The sequence below is a fragment of the Leucoraja erinacea genome, chromosome 30 (assembly GCF_028641065.1).
Source record: "Leucoraja erinacea ecotype New England chromosome 30, Leri_hhj_1, whole genome shotgun sequence".
Lineage (NCBI taxonomy): Eukaryota > Metazoa > Chordata > Chondrichthyes > Rajiformes > Rajidae > Leucoraja > Leucoraja erinaceus.
This window is the reverse complement of record NC_073406.1, coordinates 26458868-26475887: the sequence shown is the minus strand read 5'-3', so window position 1 is coordinate 26475887 and position 17020 is coordinate 26458868. Positions and strand designations below refer to the sequence as shown.

The 17020-nt window shown below is 45.9% G+C and overlaps 1 protein-coding gene across 5 annotated transcripts in view; it reads right to left on the bottom strand.

The window, feature by feature from the left end:
* The window catches only part of prdm16 (PR domain containing 16), a 733455-nt gene that overhangs the window by 25483 nt on the left and 690952 nt on the right, over positions 1–17020 (bottom strand). For all 5 annotated transcript variants that reach the window (XM_055659693.1, XM_055659694.1, XM_055659696.1 and 2 more), the window contains 2 exons: positions 7386–7555; positions 4434–4511 (listed from right to left, as the gene is read on the bottom strand). In XM_055659693.1, coding sequence (XP_055515668.1) covers positions 4434–4511; positions 7386–7555 — 248 coding nt within the window. The remainder of the gene's footprint in view (positions 1–4433; positions 4512–7385; positions 7556–17020) is intronic.

Below are 17020 nucleotides of genomic sequence, written 5' to 3'. Positions count from 1 at the left end.
AACACAACGATCAGCCATGATTGAATGGTGGAGTAGACTTGATGGGCCGAATGGCCTAATTCTAATCCTTTTCCTTCTGACCTTATGATCAGCGTCATTATCTCTCGTTTCCCTTTCCACTGAGTCCCAGTCTGACCCGAAACGTCACTTATTTCTTCTCTCCAGAGATGCTGTCCAACCCGCTGAGTTTCTCCAGCTTTTTGTATCTATCTGGGGCTTGCCTGCTGACACTCGCACTGACACAGACTTAACAACTGAGGCACAACACAAAAGGGGATTCCATGAAACTATCATCCCTTGCCTGAACCTTAGTAAGCTTGGCCAGGGTGAAAGGAGAACTTGGGGAAAAGGCTTGGGGCTCCAAAGAGTTAACACATGGTGAACAGAACACACAGTGCCGTCTGTGAGCTGTTCCCTGGGGTTTATTGATAGAATTGATAGACCACAATTTAACTTTGCTGTACAAACAGCAGATTTCCACTTGCGCTGCTAATTGTGCTGGGAAAATTACTGGGCATCAAAACTTTTAATCAGATGAATCCTTTTATGTTCAGCCTAAAAAATGCCTGCTGCTAATTTAAGACCCTGGTACGGCATGGGTCAGAGGCAATTGTCAAATGGCGAGAAAGCTTGAGTGTTTAGTTTAGTGCACCAGGGACCAAGAGTTACTTCATCTGGAGCGTCTGGTCATCAGAGCAGTGCCCGGATCATTGGCTCCAATGCCGAGGTCTTTCAGCGGTCACTCTTCATCAGACGATCTCTTTGCACAATCTGATAATCGCTGTGCGAGTGAAGTGCTCCACACCGTGAACCGTGAAGGGCTTTAAAACAAAGCCCCGGCTCGCTATCCAATGTGTCCGCATGTTTACCTCAAAGTCAACTTGAAAAGTTGCAGGGAAAATGATCCCAGTCATTTGTTAGGGCAAATTGTTTCTAAATGACCTAAGCATACGGAAAGAAAGAGAGGGAGAACAAAAAAAAAGGAGCTGACGAAGCTAAAATATCATCCTCAGGGGGTTTTCAATCGGTAATTGAGGCGGCAAACAGGGAATGAGAAAGTGACGTCTGCAATCAGCAAAGATTTAAACAGCATCAATCTTCTTTCTTTGCACTTCTGAAATTCCTTAATCTGCCAGTTGCAGTTTCTCAGGATTGATCCAGGAGACTGGGAACAACAGAAAGGCCTTGTGCACTCCTCTCCTGCATTCTTCCTGAATGACAGAGCTATGGTGGTGGGAGACGTTGGCAGGAGGGGAAGAAGCACAACTATTCGTTATTTTGGCAGCCAAGAGGTGGGACTGAGTGAATAGAGTCAAAGAGTGATACAGTGTGGTTACAGACCCTTCAGCCCAACTCGCCCACACCAGCCACAAATGTCCCATCTACACTAGTCCTACCTGCCATATCCCTCTAAACCTGTCCTGTCCATGTACCTGTCTAAATGATAAAAGAAGGAATAGGTGATGGACGAGAGGGCTGTTAGCGTCCAGGTCTTTCTCTGCCCGATCATGTTTAAGTCACCTAGTCAATGCTCCCATCTTGGCTGATACAGTCTGGCCAGCCAGCAGCTAAGGCCAGTCTAAATCAACAAGTTCACTTCTAGTACTGACAGCAAATTCAATCATCTGTCATCTCCGGCGACATAACAGATCCTGGAAGAAAATATGTGCGTTCTTTGTGGATAGACTCTAACATTTATCCTTCAACTAACAAACTACAAACACTAAAACCAGTCATTACATTAGTTCAGTAAAATCTTAATAGAAATTCAGTTTGGTCCCATCCACTGCTCGCATTTGGTCTGTGTGCTAAACCTGCAGCCACTTAAATACTGCAGCACCCACAGGATACGTTGACTGGAGACTTCATTACTGTGGCCCTTTCAAGAGACTAGTGAGGCTTCAAGTAACACCTAGGCCTCAGGCAGTAAAACCTGTGGCCCCGAATCCAGCTCGCTGCTTTCAAAGGTATTTATAACTGGTCTCAAATGTCCCGAGTACATTTAAATCATTTACCAACAGTTTAAATGTATTTAAGTAATTACGGGCAATGGAAATTATTTTAAAATCATTAACATCAAAACCTGATATATTTAATTTGAAATGCAATGGCACAGCGGTAGAGTGGGTACCATGTAGCACCAGAGACCAGGGTTCTATCCTGACTACGGGAGCTGTCTGGTCAGCGTGGACTCAGTGGGCCGAATGGCCTGTTTCCATGCTGTATCTCTGAACCAAACATAATTAAAGTGAAGGCTGAAATATGACAGAGATTTGAGTGGCAGTACAACGCTGATTTATATTCTTGTCTGTTGCCAGTATCGGAGTAATCTGTCTGGTACAAGTTCAAATGGAGAGCAGCTAGCATCACATGAGGACAGGGAATGCCTTCCATTTTATTGGAGGGGTGTCCATTTTGTAGATCCTTTTGGCTCGGCATATTTAAATGACCCTGAGTTTTATAACTAAATAAACAAGAGTCCTTTGGATGATTTTAAATGAAGCACGTGTGAATTCTGCCCGATCTGCATGTCCCCACTGGCTCCTAGCACAGCACATTCCCTGCACACTGGTAAATAAACAGCAGCATCTGGTTAGGATGATGAAATGACCAGCCGAGTGAAGGCTAATGCAGTTAAACCCTTACGTCTCGTTCACACGCACGGGCAGGGAATTATTGCTTTGCTTTTCCAACAAGTATAATTTTACGATTTAATCCATTTTCACGAAGGAATCATCACTTGTTAAAACATGTTGTTTTATTTACTGTTGTTGTGTGTGTGCTGTTTACTCTGTGGGCTTCATGTCAACAAGGGATTTCATAGCACCCTGGCCCTGGTGTATTTGACAACAAACTAAACTAACTAACATTCATCCACAATCAAATTAACATCCACAAATATTTATCTTAAACGCTGCAAAAAGCTTTTCCAAAAGGGCCTGTCCCACTTACGCGAGTGTTGGGGTGACTGCCGGCACCCGCCATAGTCGCAGCAGGTTGCCGAAAATTTTCAACATATTGAAAATCCAGCGGCGACCAGAACAAGGTAAGACTCTTTGGGGCAACTACTCACCACCAAACAGGCATCACCCCGTGACATGTCCCCCATACTTACTCATCAATGACATGCAGGGATTTTCCAAAAAGCTTGTGTTGGGATCAGTGTGGATTTCACCCCTCTCTTATCCCTGAACATTATTGATTTATGCCAACATCAAACTAAAATGACCAAGGGCAGCACGGTGGCGCAGCGGTAGAGTTGCTGCCTTACAATGCCAGAGACCCGGGTTCGATCCTGACTACGAGGGCTGTCTGTAGGGAGTCTGTCCCTCCTCCCCGTGACCTGCGTGGTTTTTTTCTGAGATCTTCGGTTTCCTCCCACACTCCAAAGATGTACAGGTTTGTAGGTTAATTGGATTGGTCCCTAATGTATGGTCGGTGCAGACCTGGAGGGCCGAAGGGCCTGTTTCTGCACTGTATCTCTAAAACTGAAACTAAAATCCACACCAAAGGCTCCAAAAATGACCGAGTTCCAAACATATTGGGAATGGAGCGTTTTCATTCTGGATAATTAATATGCTTGTGCAACTATGATGGAATGTTCACATTTAGTTTTCTCCTTGATTCTCCATGGCATCAGGTGAGGTTGTGATCTGTCGCTGTTAACATCGAGTTATGCTTATATCCAAGCCTCGCGATTTAAATAACCTGTTCATGTGCTAATCTTCAGAGAAATAGTCTAACAAGGTAAATCTGGGGAAATTATGTTGCTTGCAACTCCTGAGGGCAGATTTAATTGCTTGCGAATTTCTAGCTGCAGTTCAGAAATGAAATGTGTTATTTTATTTTCTTCATAACACAAATCTTTTGAAGCACTGTGTACATGTTCGGCAGTGTTTTCTGAATTAGTAGGGCCAGATGTAGATATGACGTGGCCAGCATATTGGCCACACGTGGACTTGCCGCGGACTGATGGCAGTGGCCCCGCCGGTAGGCCCGGCTCGCCCACTGCAGACCCCGAACTTGGCCCCGAGCCACCGGCTTCAACGGGACCCCCCCCCCACTGTGAGTGAGGAGTGACCCGCGAGCAAGGTGGAGGGTCGAGGGCGAGGGGGACCGGCGAGAGCAAGGGAGACCTATGCCACCGAGAGCCATCAGGACCACCTAGAACAAAGAGCCTAGTTGTTACTTGAAGCCACACTGGATTCCTGAAAGGGCCACAGTAGTGAAAGCTCCAGTACAAGAATCCTGTGGGTGCCGCAGTATTCAAGAGTGGTTGAAGGTTTACCACACAGACCAAATGCAAGCCAGGAGAACCTCATTAGTATCTTTCCAGCATAAGATATACAGTAGCATGCTGAGCATACAAGATGGCATGGTTTACTGGAGACCGGGCCTGAATAGTACTGAACCATTGTGGGCCTGATTCTTACCTGTAAGGCTGCTCTCCTGTGTGCGTTCTGAGATGCCGAGTAAGATTTGCTGATCTTGGAAAGATCTTCCCACAGTATCTGAAGGGGAAAATGACTGTTAGAACTGGACAAGCAATTATCTTGGTATCTATTGTAATTTATGAGACACAGATATATCCAAGGTTGATGTACTTCATGTGTGGGGTCTATCTGTGATGGTGTGAGTCAAGTAACCACCGTATGTATGGTGATTAATGTTCATTACTGGAATTAAGGCGAGTAGTGATGATCACATATCTTAAACTTGACAGAAGACTTACAGCAAGTTTTATTTTAGTGACGTTTGCATGTCGTTTTGATTTCAAATGGCTTTACTGTCCCCAGTTAGTGATGGATGCCAGAAACCAGAGCCTTGAGCTTCTTGTTGAACCAAAGGAAATTGCGGCTTATTCATGTCAAACTCAGCCAAACAATCTGACTAGGGTGAGTGGTGTTGGTGGATAAGAGCAACTTGCCCCGTGCTGGATTTTATGTCAGTGAGGGTGAGGAGTGAGCTACCTCTTCAGGAGATTCATCCGATCGGCATGTGAGGGGAGAATACGTTGCAGGGCACAGGGGAATGAGGAGAACATCAACAGACAATAGACAATAGATGCAGGGATAGGCCATTCAGCCCTTCAAGCCAGCACCACCATTCAATGTGATCATGGCTGATCATACCCAATCAGTACCCCGTTCCTGCCTTCTCCCCATATCCCCTGACTCCGCTATCATCAAGAGGCCTATTTAGCTCTCTCTTGAAAGTTTCCAGAGAGGCCTTCACCGCCCTCTGAGACAGAGAATTCCACAGACTCACCACTCTCTGTGAGAAAAGGTGTTTCCTCGTCTCCGTTCTAAATGGCTTACTCCTTATTCTTAAACTGTGGCCCCAGGTTCTGCACTCCCCCAACATCGGGAACATGTTTCCTACATCCGTCAGTAAGATTGAATTCCATGAGGCCTGTGACTTATCTTCTCCAGTGACTATGTGCATCTGAACCATCACAACACAGGGGAGTGCTGCAGATGACACTTCCTAGTAATTTGTCAATGCTCTTGTACAGAAGTAGTCCTTCACTGGGTGACTGGGAACACTGAGTAGGCCTCAGGCTTCAGAATTTGCCACGGGACTCCTGCTACATAAAGGCCCCGTTTAAGAGCTACACTTCCAGAGCAACACCTCCCCCTCATCTCAGGTCCCCCACCATTCCACATTGCTTCCTGGGCACTACTCCGTCATCAGTTGGTGACAACAACAACCTTCCAACAACTTTCATACAATCCCTGACAGCTGTGATCCCGCTTCAACCTTTGATCCCCACGATCTAGGTTTCTGTTCTCTTAGCAAACGCGGCCACTGTTTCCACCAGTTACACAACTTAACTCTGCACCTTGGTGATTGCCAGTCACTCCCCCCACCCCCCCGGACATTCCTTCCCTCAGAAAAATTGCACTATTGCTAATGTATGTAGATATATATATTTGCTGTTCCATTATTCTATGTTCGCTCTTCTGGGTGAGATGCGAACTGCATTTCGTTGTCTCTGTACTGTACACTGCACAATGACAATACAGATTGAATCTGAATCTGAATCTGATCTCCAATGCTCTCCTCGCCCCCAACAGTCTTTCTCTTCCTACTGCTCCCATCCTACATACAGCACAGACTGACAGCTGGGATCGGGAAGCAAGCTGGCCTTGGGTCTCGTCCTGACAAATGTGACAGGAATGGACTCGGAGGAAACTATTGTCAGATTGTCCTGCTCCATCCACTCGTCACTTTAATTTCATGTTTCATGTATCTTGTTGTGTTTTATGATTGTTGCCAGACCAATGTCCCTCCTGGGATAATTAAAGTTCTATCGTATCGTCTCAGCTAGTTTTGGCTGCAGGAAGGTAAAAATGAAAACCATGAACCTGCAATTAATAAACCCAGTTAAAATTCCAGGGGAACCTCTTCACCCAAAGAATGGTTCAATCATTCAGGGAATGACAGATCCCCAGGGGATCTGCTCCAGTTCTAGGAGCAGAATTAGGACATTCGGCCCATCAAGTCTACTCTGCCATCTAATCATGGCTGATCTATCTTTCCTTCTCAACCCCAATCTCCTGTCTTTTCCCAATAACTCCTGACACCTTAAACACCTTAAAAATATCAATTGATTTGGCCTCCACAGCTGTCTGTGGCAAAGAATTCCACAGATTCACTACCCTCTGAAGAAATTCCTTCTCATCTCCTTTCTAATGGTAAGTCATTTTATTCTGATGCTATGGCCTCTGGTCCTAGACTCTCCCACTAGTGGAAACATCCTCTCCACATCCACTCTATTCAGGCCTTTCTCCATTGAGTAAGTTTCAACGAGACCCCCCCCCCACTGTAAACTCCAGCCAGAGGCCCAGTGCTGTCAAATGCTCATCAAATGTTAACCCACTCATTCCTGAGATCATTCTCATAAACATCCTCTGGACCCTCTCCAATGCCAGCACATCCCTCCTCAGAAATGGTGTCCAAAACTGCTCACAGCCGAGTGTGTGCAGGGGAAGTGGATGGATGGCCAGATATGCTTGCAGGAGGCACTGAAGTCGTTTGGGTGGAAGCGCATGTGAAACGGGGTAGATGGGCCACGGGTGCTGTCGGAATAATTTGATGCAATGGATCCCAAATGTGCAGCTTGGGAAGTTAATGGCTCATCATGAAATGGTCCCTCATGTGCAGGTGAGTGGCATGTGGGTGCGATCAAGTGGGATTCATGTAGGATTAGTGTGAACATGTGTTTGATGGACAGTTCTGATGTGGGCAGAAGGGGTTATATCCATACATGACTACGTAAAACTTTATGTCAGAGATGGTTTCTGCAGGGTGTGGGTAGACACTATGGCCTGTCTGCTAAGATCCCTCTCAAAGGCGTAGTGTGTCGGCTGGGAGATTCTAACCTGCACGTGTAACGCTCCTTCCCTTTGCGGAGAATGGCATCTGAGATGGTGGATGGGGGTGATCGGAAGTTGAAGCCATGGTGTGGAGAGGGTTGCAGAGCACCCATGGTGTCCATTTTTAATGTACCAAAACTCTCCAACTTCTCCGTCATGGTCTCCATAGCAGCCATCTGTAAAAGATCACAACATCATTTCCAAACTTCCGAGCTCAAGAGTCAAGAGTCAAGAGAGTCAAGAGTCAATTTAATTGTCATTTGGACCCCTGGAGGTCCAAACGAAATGCCGTTTCTGCAGCCATACATTACACACAAATAGACCCCAGACACAACATAATTACATTTAACATAAACATCCATCACATAGCTGTGATGGAAGGCCAAATAAACTTATCTCTCCACTGCACTCTCCCCCCCCGATGTCAGAGTCAAAGTCATAGCCCCCCGGCTGGCGATGGCGATTGTCCCGCGGCCATTAAAGCCACGCCGGGTGGTGCGAGGTCGCACACCGGGTCTTGGTGTTAGAGCCCCCGGTGTGCGCTCGCAGTGTCCCGCGGCCGTTCCAGCCGCGCGGGGCAGTGGTGCTAGGCCCCGCTCCAGGAGCTCTTCGACCCCGCAACTCGAGCGGGAGAAGTCGCCGTTGCAGGAGCCCTGAAAAGCGGTCTCTCTCCAGGGAGCCGCGGGCTCCCGGCGCCGTCGTCCACAGACCTGCCGTTGGAGCCTCCGACTCTCCGGTAGCAGCAGCAGCAGCAGCAGCAACAGCATCAGCAGCAGCAGTGCTCCTTCACCGCTCCACCCGATCCGGACCCAGCCAGCTCCGCGACGGCAACGGTGAGTCGGCACCTGAGTCCCCGGTCTCTTCCTGTTGGAGGCCGCTCCTCGTTGCGGCCTCAACGACACCCGAGACCCGACGAGAAAAGGTCGGGTCTCCAGTGCAGGGAGAGATTTAAAAAGTTTCCCCCCCCCCTCCCACCCCACCCCCGCCCCCCCCACACACACACCCCAACATAAAATAACAAAAACTACATAAAAACACAGACAAAAATAATAAAACCGCGGACAGGCTGCAGAGGCCGCTGCTGGCCAGAGCCGCGCCGCCTACCGTAGCTGGAAGGAAAGGCAAGAGAAATAACAAATTAGAGCTATCCTTACCTGATAGGTTTAGGTTTATTAATGTCACGTGCACCGAGGTGCAGTGAAAAGCTTTGTTTTGCATGCTATCTAATCAGATCAGATAATACTATACATAAATACTATCTAGTCAAACTACAAGTACAATAGGTAGAGCAAAGGGGAAGCTAGAGAGTGCAGAATATAGTTCTCAGCATTGTAGAGTATCAGTTCCAGAGACAGTCCAATGTCTGCAATGGGGGAGAGATGAATTGGTCAAAGTCCTAGCTTATGGAAGGACCATTCATAATCCTGCAAGCAGAGGGGAAGAAGCTGTTCCTCAATCTGGCGGTGCACGCCTTCTGTACCTTCTGCCCAACAGGAGCAGGGAGAAGAAGGAATGGCCAGATCTTTGATTATGACGGCAATTTGGTGCAAGTGGAGTCAACGGTGGGAAGTCAGGACTGTGTGTTAGACTGGGCTACATCCAAAGCTCTCTGCAATTCCTTGTGGTCTTGATACACCAGCACAAATACATTGGAATATAATAATAGCAAAGGGAACAGACCATTATGTCCCTCAAACCTGCACCGCCATTCAATGTAACCGTGGATGATCTGTGGCAAGATCCCATTACCCATCTTTCTGCATGTTCCTGATCACCTTTTAGAACCAAGGTGTCAGAGGTTATGAGGAGAAGGCAGGAGAATGGGGTTGAGAGTGAAAGATAGATCAGCCATGATTGAATGGCAGAGTAGATTTGATGGGCTGCATGGAATAATTCTGCTTCTCGATTTCCTTCACAGATAGATCGAATCTAATTTTACAATATTACATTTCTCATTTGAGATTCTCTCGGTAAAGGGAATTGCTTTTTAAAGCTAGACTATTGAATTAGTCAAGAGCATGACCAATCTTGATTGATAACCAGGTGATCCCATGTCACTGGTCTATCTCACACACCGGGTGTGATATTGCACTGAATCCACACAGCAAGCAGCAACAATCTGAAGCTTGGAAGATCGTCTATACCCCTCCTGCTTCACGCCTGTCTGAATCAGATGGGGTCTAGACTCCTCTAGCATTGGAGTGAAAGTAAAACTGTCCGTGACTGTGATATACCTCCAATATTGAGGCGTCCCGATTCACGGCTTGTCAGTTCTTAATGCTGACTGTCTCAGGCAAAGAGAACTTCACAACTCCGTCAACTCTAGCCCACTTGTCCCAAGTGATCCTGGGTGGTGAGTGTCAGAGATTGTTCACTGATCAATGTGAACCCACTGCAGAGACACCCAGAGACACAATGACACACAGCCCCATCCTATGTGGAGGGTCAAACAGCACAAACACAATATGCATGTATATTTGTACAAGATATATGTCATATTGTGATTAAACGTCATGGGTATCTTAGCTAAAGTCTTTATTCACTAAACATGATGCATAAAATAAATACGGTCTTAATTGTTTAAGGAGTATTTGCAAACAAAAATCCCGATAAAAGCAGAAACTAGTGGACAACCAGGAAAACATTCAGAAACTAAGGAATGACTAATAAAAATGAAAACAATGTGGCTAGAAATGACTGTATTAGTGGATTAATTTTGAACCTGTTCACATGATATGCTTCTCAGCCTTAGCTCTGTAAGTCACACTCCCAGCTCTGAGTCAGAAGGTTATGCGTTTAAGTCCCACCTCAGAAATCGAGCACATAATTTGGCATGACACTCCAACGCTGTATCAGAGGTGCTGCCTTCCAGCTGAGACTTCAAACCCCGTGCCTATTCAATTGGATATAAACATTCCCACAGCACTGTTCAAAGTAACAACATTCTCCTGGTGCCCATGTCAACTTTATCCCACACAGTTATTTACTTATATCTGTGGACCCTACTGTGGCAAATTGGCTGCAGTGTTGCTTACATAACAAATGTAACCAAACTTGAAAAACAAATGGACATCCTTGATGCAAAAGAGGGGGTAAAATGTTCATCATTACTGCATCATCCCATGCTGACTTCCTTTTAGTTTAAGGTAGACTCAAAATGCTGGAGTAACTCAGCGGGACAGGTTGCATCTCTGGAGAGATGGAATGGGTGACTTTCCAGGTCGAGACCCTTCTTCAGACTCGACCCAAAACGTCACCCATTCCTTCTCTCCAGAGATGCTGCCTGTTCCGCTGAGTTACTCCAGCATTTTGTGTCTATCTTCGATTTAAACCAACATCTGCAGTTCTTTCCTACACTTCCTTTCAGTTTGGTATAGTTTAGTTTAGAGATACAGCACAGAAATAAGCCTTTCGGCCCACCCGCCATCCCTGCACACTAACACTATCCTATACAAACTAGGGACAATTTACATTTATATCAGGCCAATTAGCCTACAAACTTGTACGTTTTTGTAGTGTGGGAAGGGACCAGAGATCCCGGAGAAAACCCACGCAGGTCATGGGTTTGTACAGGTCATACGCAACGTACAAATGCCATACAGACAGAACCTGCAGTCAGAATCGAACCTGGGTCTCTGGCAAAGTGAGGCAGCAACTCTACCGCTGTGCCACCGTCACGCCCTAGTGCCAGGATATCACTGAGCAGCTGGAGGAAGGAACAAACAGCTGGAGGTGTGTGGGAAGGAATTGCAGATGCAGGTTTATGCCAAAGATAAATACAATGTGCTGGAGTAACTCAGTGGGACAGGCAGCATCTCTGGAGATTAGGAACAGGTGATGTTTTGAGTCGGGACCCTTCTTCAGATTGTGATAATGGTGAAGCTGGAGATGATGGTCTATAGTGTTTCCAATATAGGTACCAGAATGAAATACTTGGACTCAGTTTTCACAGGCATTTTACAGGCACAGCAGGATTTTGAAGTTAGTAACTGTACATTACTCCTGGTGCTGTGTGTGTGCTGGCAGCTATAACACAGGGGGAAACCCAGGTGAATGTATGGCTGGAGATGTCCAGTCTCCTGGGTCTATTGGCCAACTCTGGGGTGGTTGGACTTGTGCCGGCCACACACATTGCACTTCCACAAGGATGGGACTTTCAGAAAGCATTTGACAAGGTCCCACATAGGACATTAGTGGGCAAAATTAGGGCATATGGTATTGGGGGTAGAGTGCTGACATGGATAGAAAATTGGTTGACAGACAGGAAACAAAGAGCAGGGATTAACGGGTCCCTTTCAGAATGGCAGGCAGTGACTAGTGCAGTACCGCAAGGCTCGGTGCTGGGACCGCAGCTATTTACAATATACATCAATGATTTGGATGAAGGGATTCAAAGTAACATTAACAAATTTGCAGATGACACAAAGCTGGGTGGCAGTGTGAACTGTGAGGAGGATGCTATGAGAATGCAGGGTGACTTGGACAGGTTGGATTAGTGTGCATGGCAGCTGCAGTTTAATGTGGATAAATGTGAGATTATCCACTTTGGTAGCAAAAACAGGAAGGCAGAATATTATCTAAATGGCGTAGTTGGGAAAAGGGGAAGTTCAACGGGATCTGGGGGTTCTTGTTCATCAGTCTATGAAACTAAGCATCCAGTTACAGCAGGCAGTGAAGAAAGCGAATGGCATGTTGGCCTTTTTACAAGAGGAATTGAGTATAGGAGCAAAGAGGTCCTTCTGCAGTTGTATAGGGCCCTAGCAAGATCACACCTGGAGTATTGTGTGCAGTTTTGGTCCCCTTATTTGAGGAAGGACATTCTTGCTATTGAGGGAGTGCAGCGTAGGTTTACAAGTTTAATTCCCAGGTTGACGGGACTATCATATGCTGAGAGAATGGAACGGCTGGGCTTGTACACTCTGGAGTTTAGAAGGATGAGAGGATATCTCATTGAAACATATAAGATTGTTAAGGGCTTGGACACGCTAGAGGCAGGAAACATGTTCCCGATGGTTAGGATCAGCGGGTGCAGCAGCATCTATGGAGCGAAGGAAATAGGCAACGTTTCGGGCCGAAACCCTTCTTCATCTGAAGAAGGGTTTCAGCCCGAAACGTTGCCTATTTCCTTCGCTCCATAGATGCTGCTGCAGAGATTCTCCAGCTTTTTTGTGTAACCTTCGATTCTCCAGCATCTGCAGTTCCCTCTTAAACAACATGTTCCCGATGTTGGGGGGGTCCAGAAACAGGGGCCACAGTTTAAGAATAAGGAGTAAGCCATTTAGAACGGAGCCAAGAAAACACTTTTTCTCACAGAGAGTGGTGAGTCTGTGGAATTATCTGCCTCAGAGGGAGGTGGAGGCCGGTTCTCTGGATACTTTCAAGAGAGAGCTAGATAGGGCTCTTAAAGATAGCGGAGTCAGGGGATATGGGGAGAAGGCAGGAATGGGGTACTGATTGGTGATGATCAGCCATGATCACATTGAATGGCAGTGCTGGCTTGAAGGGCCGAATGGCCTACTCCTGCACCTATTGTTTATCATGGATTTGCACATGCCTTTGGAGGCTGGAAACCAGTTTGACAATTCTGCAAGCTGAGCAAAGATTATGATGGGAGAAAAACATTTGTGGCAAGCCAGAAAATAAATGAGAGAGTTTATAAGATATATTTTTGTCTAACTTTTGCCTTCACTGCCTTTCAAACGCTCTCTTTAATTTTATGCCTTCCATTTCCGAGGAAGGGTCTCGACCCAAAATGTCACCTATCCACATTTTCCAGAGATGCTGCCTGAGTTACTCCTGCACTTTGTGTCTACATTTTGTAAACCAGCATCTGCAGTTCCTTGTGAGAGAGAGAGAGAGAGAGAGAGAGAGAGAGAGGGAAAAAAAGAAAAAGGGGGGGGGAGAGAGAGAGAGAGAGAGAGAGAGAGAGAGAGAGAGAGAGAGAGTGAGAGAGAGAGAGAGAGAGAGAGAGATAGAGAAAGATATAGAGGGAGGTCAATGCCATTGGCAAAGGCATAAACTGCAGAATGGGTTCAATGGCCGACTTTGTGCTGTGATTTTTCCATGAATCCATGACTTCACTGTTTACTGCATTTCAAGAAGTAATTGTTTTATAAAGTACTTCAAGATGTTTGATACTTTGATAAGACTCAGTGTTGCCATTGCATTTCCACTTATACAACATGGGAATAAATGTGGGCCACTTAGACGTTAACTTGTTTACAGTCATGGCACTTCTTTCTTTTTAACCCCAACAAGTCCTTTCTCATATTGTTTGCAACCTGAGATTAGATAACACTCTCCATTCTAAATACATTGACTTTAACTGATTGAGAACTTTCCCAGAGCCACCATTTCAATACAGTTCACTCATTTTGTTGGCCCTGGCCACTGCTTGAAGTGACACTCCTTCAAAGCACAAAACACATCAGCCTGACATTCCTTTCAATGCAGTTAAAAGGGTACTCTGTAGCCATTGTGCCCCATGCCAATGTCTATTGGAGTTTTGGGGCTATGTGTGATTTAATGGTGGTCTGTTGCTCTGCAATTCCCCCCACACCACATCAAACTCAACATAGACCCCTGGGCTAGGCTGTAATGGTTTGTGTGGGGGTGGAAAGAGAGTTGTTTATTTGGAGCTGGGGGCTGATGAAGTTGAGGGGAGAAGGTCAGGGGTGGCCTGGATATCCGTGACTGGATTAGGGCTTGGGGGATGTTGACATAATTGGGGAAAGGATGAGAAGGGGTAGAGTGTTTACGCAGAGTGTGCGAGGGGGCGGGAGACTACTGCCTTGAAGGGGATTTGAGGGAGCAAACCTCATCACAATAAAACAGTGCACTGGAAGATCAGTGATCTGCAGGTCCACAAACCTGCATCTGGCAGGTGGGATAATGTTGCAGGGCCTTTGTTGACTAGCAATCAAATGGCCTTTCTGTGTTGTTAGTTTTCTATGCTTAAAGCTTTCCTCGTAAAATGATTCCAAAGACCACTCACTCTCAATTTGAGTCTCAACATCATATGTCATACAGCGCGGAAACAGGCCCTTCGGCCCAACTTGGCCATGTTGACCAACATGTCTCATCTACAGTAGTCCCACCTGCCTGTGTTTGGCCCATATCACTTCTGACCTATCATCTCCATGTGTCTGTCTAAATGCTTCTTAAACATTGCGATAGTCCCAGCCTCAACTACCTCCTCCAGCAGCTCATTCCATAAACCCACCACCCTCTGTATAAAAAAGTTACCCCTCAGGTTCCTATTAAATCTCTCCCCCCTCACCTTAAACCTATTTCTTCCCTACTCTGGGCAAGAGAATCAGTGCATTTACCCAATCTAATCCTCTTTTGATCTTGTACACCTTTATGATATCACTCCTCATCCTCCTGCACTCCAAAGAATATAGTCCTAGCCTGCTTAACCTCTTCCTATAACTCAGGCCCTTGAGTCCTGGCAACATCCACGTACATTTTCTCTGCACCTTTTCCATCTTGACAACATATTTCTTTTAACATGGTGCCCAGAACTGAACACAAGACTGTAAATGTGGCCTCACCAAAGTCTTATACAACTGCAACATGTAAGGTCTTCATGGGAGAATTCTCTGACAGAAACCTTAGAACCAGTGCTAGCTTTTGAAGCATTCATCTGATTTATTTTACCATTTTTCCCCATCCTTAGAAATTAACTGCTATTTTCAACAATTACATTTCAGAAATATTGCCAAATTCCTGAAGAGCTTTGGACATATGAGAGACTGCAGATGGTGACATCTCGAGCAAGTAAAGGATATTTGCTGGAAGACAATATCTGTGGAGGAAAGTGAACAGCACTCTTAAAGGATCCCGACACAAAACATAAAGGATCCCGACACAAAACATCGCCTGTCCATTTTTCTCTCCACAGATGCTGCCTGACCCGTTGAGTTCTTCCAGCCACTCCCTCTTTATTCCTTCTAACTTTTCATGGATTATTCTTGATGATTCTCATACTAAATTTCACCCAATAAAAAACGTTGCAAACAGGATGGTTGATTATATATTTGCAACAATTTCAAGATGTTTTCAACCCGTTCCCTGCCGACGGTGTTGATCTTGCTACTGAAGAAATCTAAGGGGCCAAATCCTCTAAATCAGAGCTGGATCATGTAGAGAATAAGCAATCACTAATTTTCAGAAAGGCTGATAGATACGAGTTCTTCTGAATAAAAAGCAATGAATAGTATTTGAATTAATTTTAAATCTAAGGTTGGTAGATTTAATGAACTGGGTCAGGAGGAATGCAGCCAAGGCAGCTGCATGGAAATAGACCTGGGATCAAACATGACCTTGTGATCTGCATGGTGCAACAGGTTCAACAGGCTGAGTGATCTCCTGTACGTATGTTCCTATACGGAGGGTCATAGACAGGCCCGAGCCAGTTCCTTCCTGATGTCCACACATATGTTGACCATCAAAAAGGAATGGGCAGCACGGTGGAGCATTGGCAGTGACACTGTCTCACAGCGCCAGAGTCCTGGGTTCAATCCTGACTACGGGGTTTGTTTGTATGGAGTTTGTACGTTCTCCCCGTGACCTGCGAGGGTTTTCTCCGGGTGCTCCAGTTTCCTCCCACACTCCAAAGACGTACAGGTTTGCAAGCTTATTTGCTCGGTAAAATTGTAAATTGTCCCTGGTGTGTAGGATAGTGTTAGTGAGCGGGAATCACCCGGCGGCATGGACATGGTGGGCCGAGGGGCCTGTTTCCAAACTGTATCTCTAAACTAAACTAAATTAAACATTCTCGGCATGCCCCACAACACTTTACAACCAATGAATCTGCTTCTGGTTTCAAGTGCAGCATCCTATCAGATGAATGTGCTGTTGGGATTGAGTGTGTGATGAATGCTGTCACGACAACATCCCTGGTGTTATGTGAACAACGTGTCCTGTGTGGGGATACCTCAGCCAGAGTGCAGCGTGCAGCGTGCAGCACTACACTGGGACTGCCGAGATATTGTGAAAAGGTTCTGCAGCAGCAGAGCTCAGGCACACAGAGGTGACACTGCCACCATGTCAGGCCAGGGCTGTGTTAACATGGAGAGTCACAAGTGGCAGCTCCTGCTGATTTTCACCCTTCCCTTGGACAAATTGCCCAACCTTCCCTCACTGGGAAACGAGCCAATGCTAAATAATCTGATTTCTTTTTGCACAAAGGTGATTAAATGGTGGCAAGAATAGAAACAAACGTCTTCAAAGCTCGTACAACCAACACCCTCCCCGTTTCAGAGCCCTGTCTCACTCAGATTACCAACTTCACTTGTTTATGGTCTAAGACAAGTGCAGACAGATCCATCATCAAATAGGGCTGCCTGCAATCAACAGTCACTTCTTGACTCACGTCCAAAATAAAGCAAATGGAAATGAAGATAACAGTTGAGAATAGTTTGCTCAAGCTGCACGGAGAGTGTTGGATTTTAAATAAATAGAATTAGCACTGAGATAAGATGTTAAATCATATGGAGAGTATTAGAGAATGATTTGTGTGTGGGTTCCTCCCTTGCACCTACTCCAAGTGTACAAAGTTGCAATCAGACAACATTGTGGACTGTACGTTCAGTCTCAAAGATACAGTTCTTGTTCTTGATTAGTTAGCGTGTCAGGGA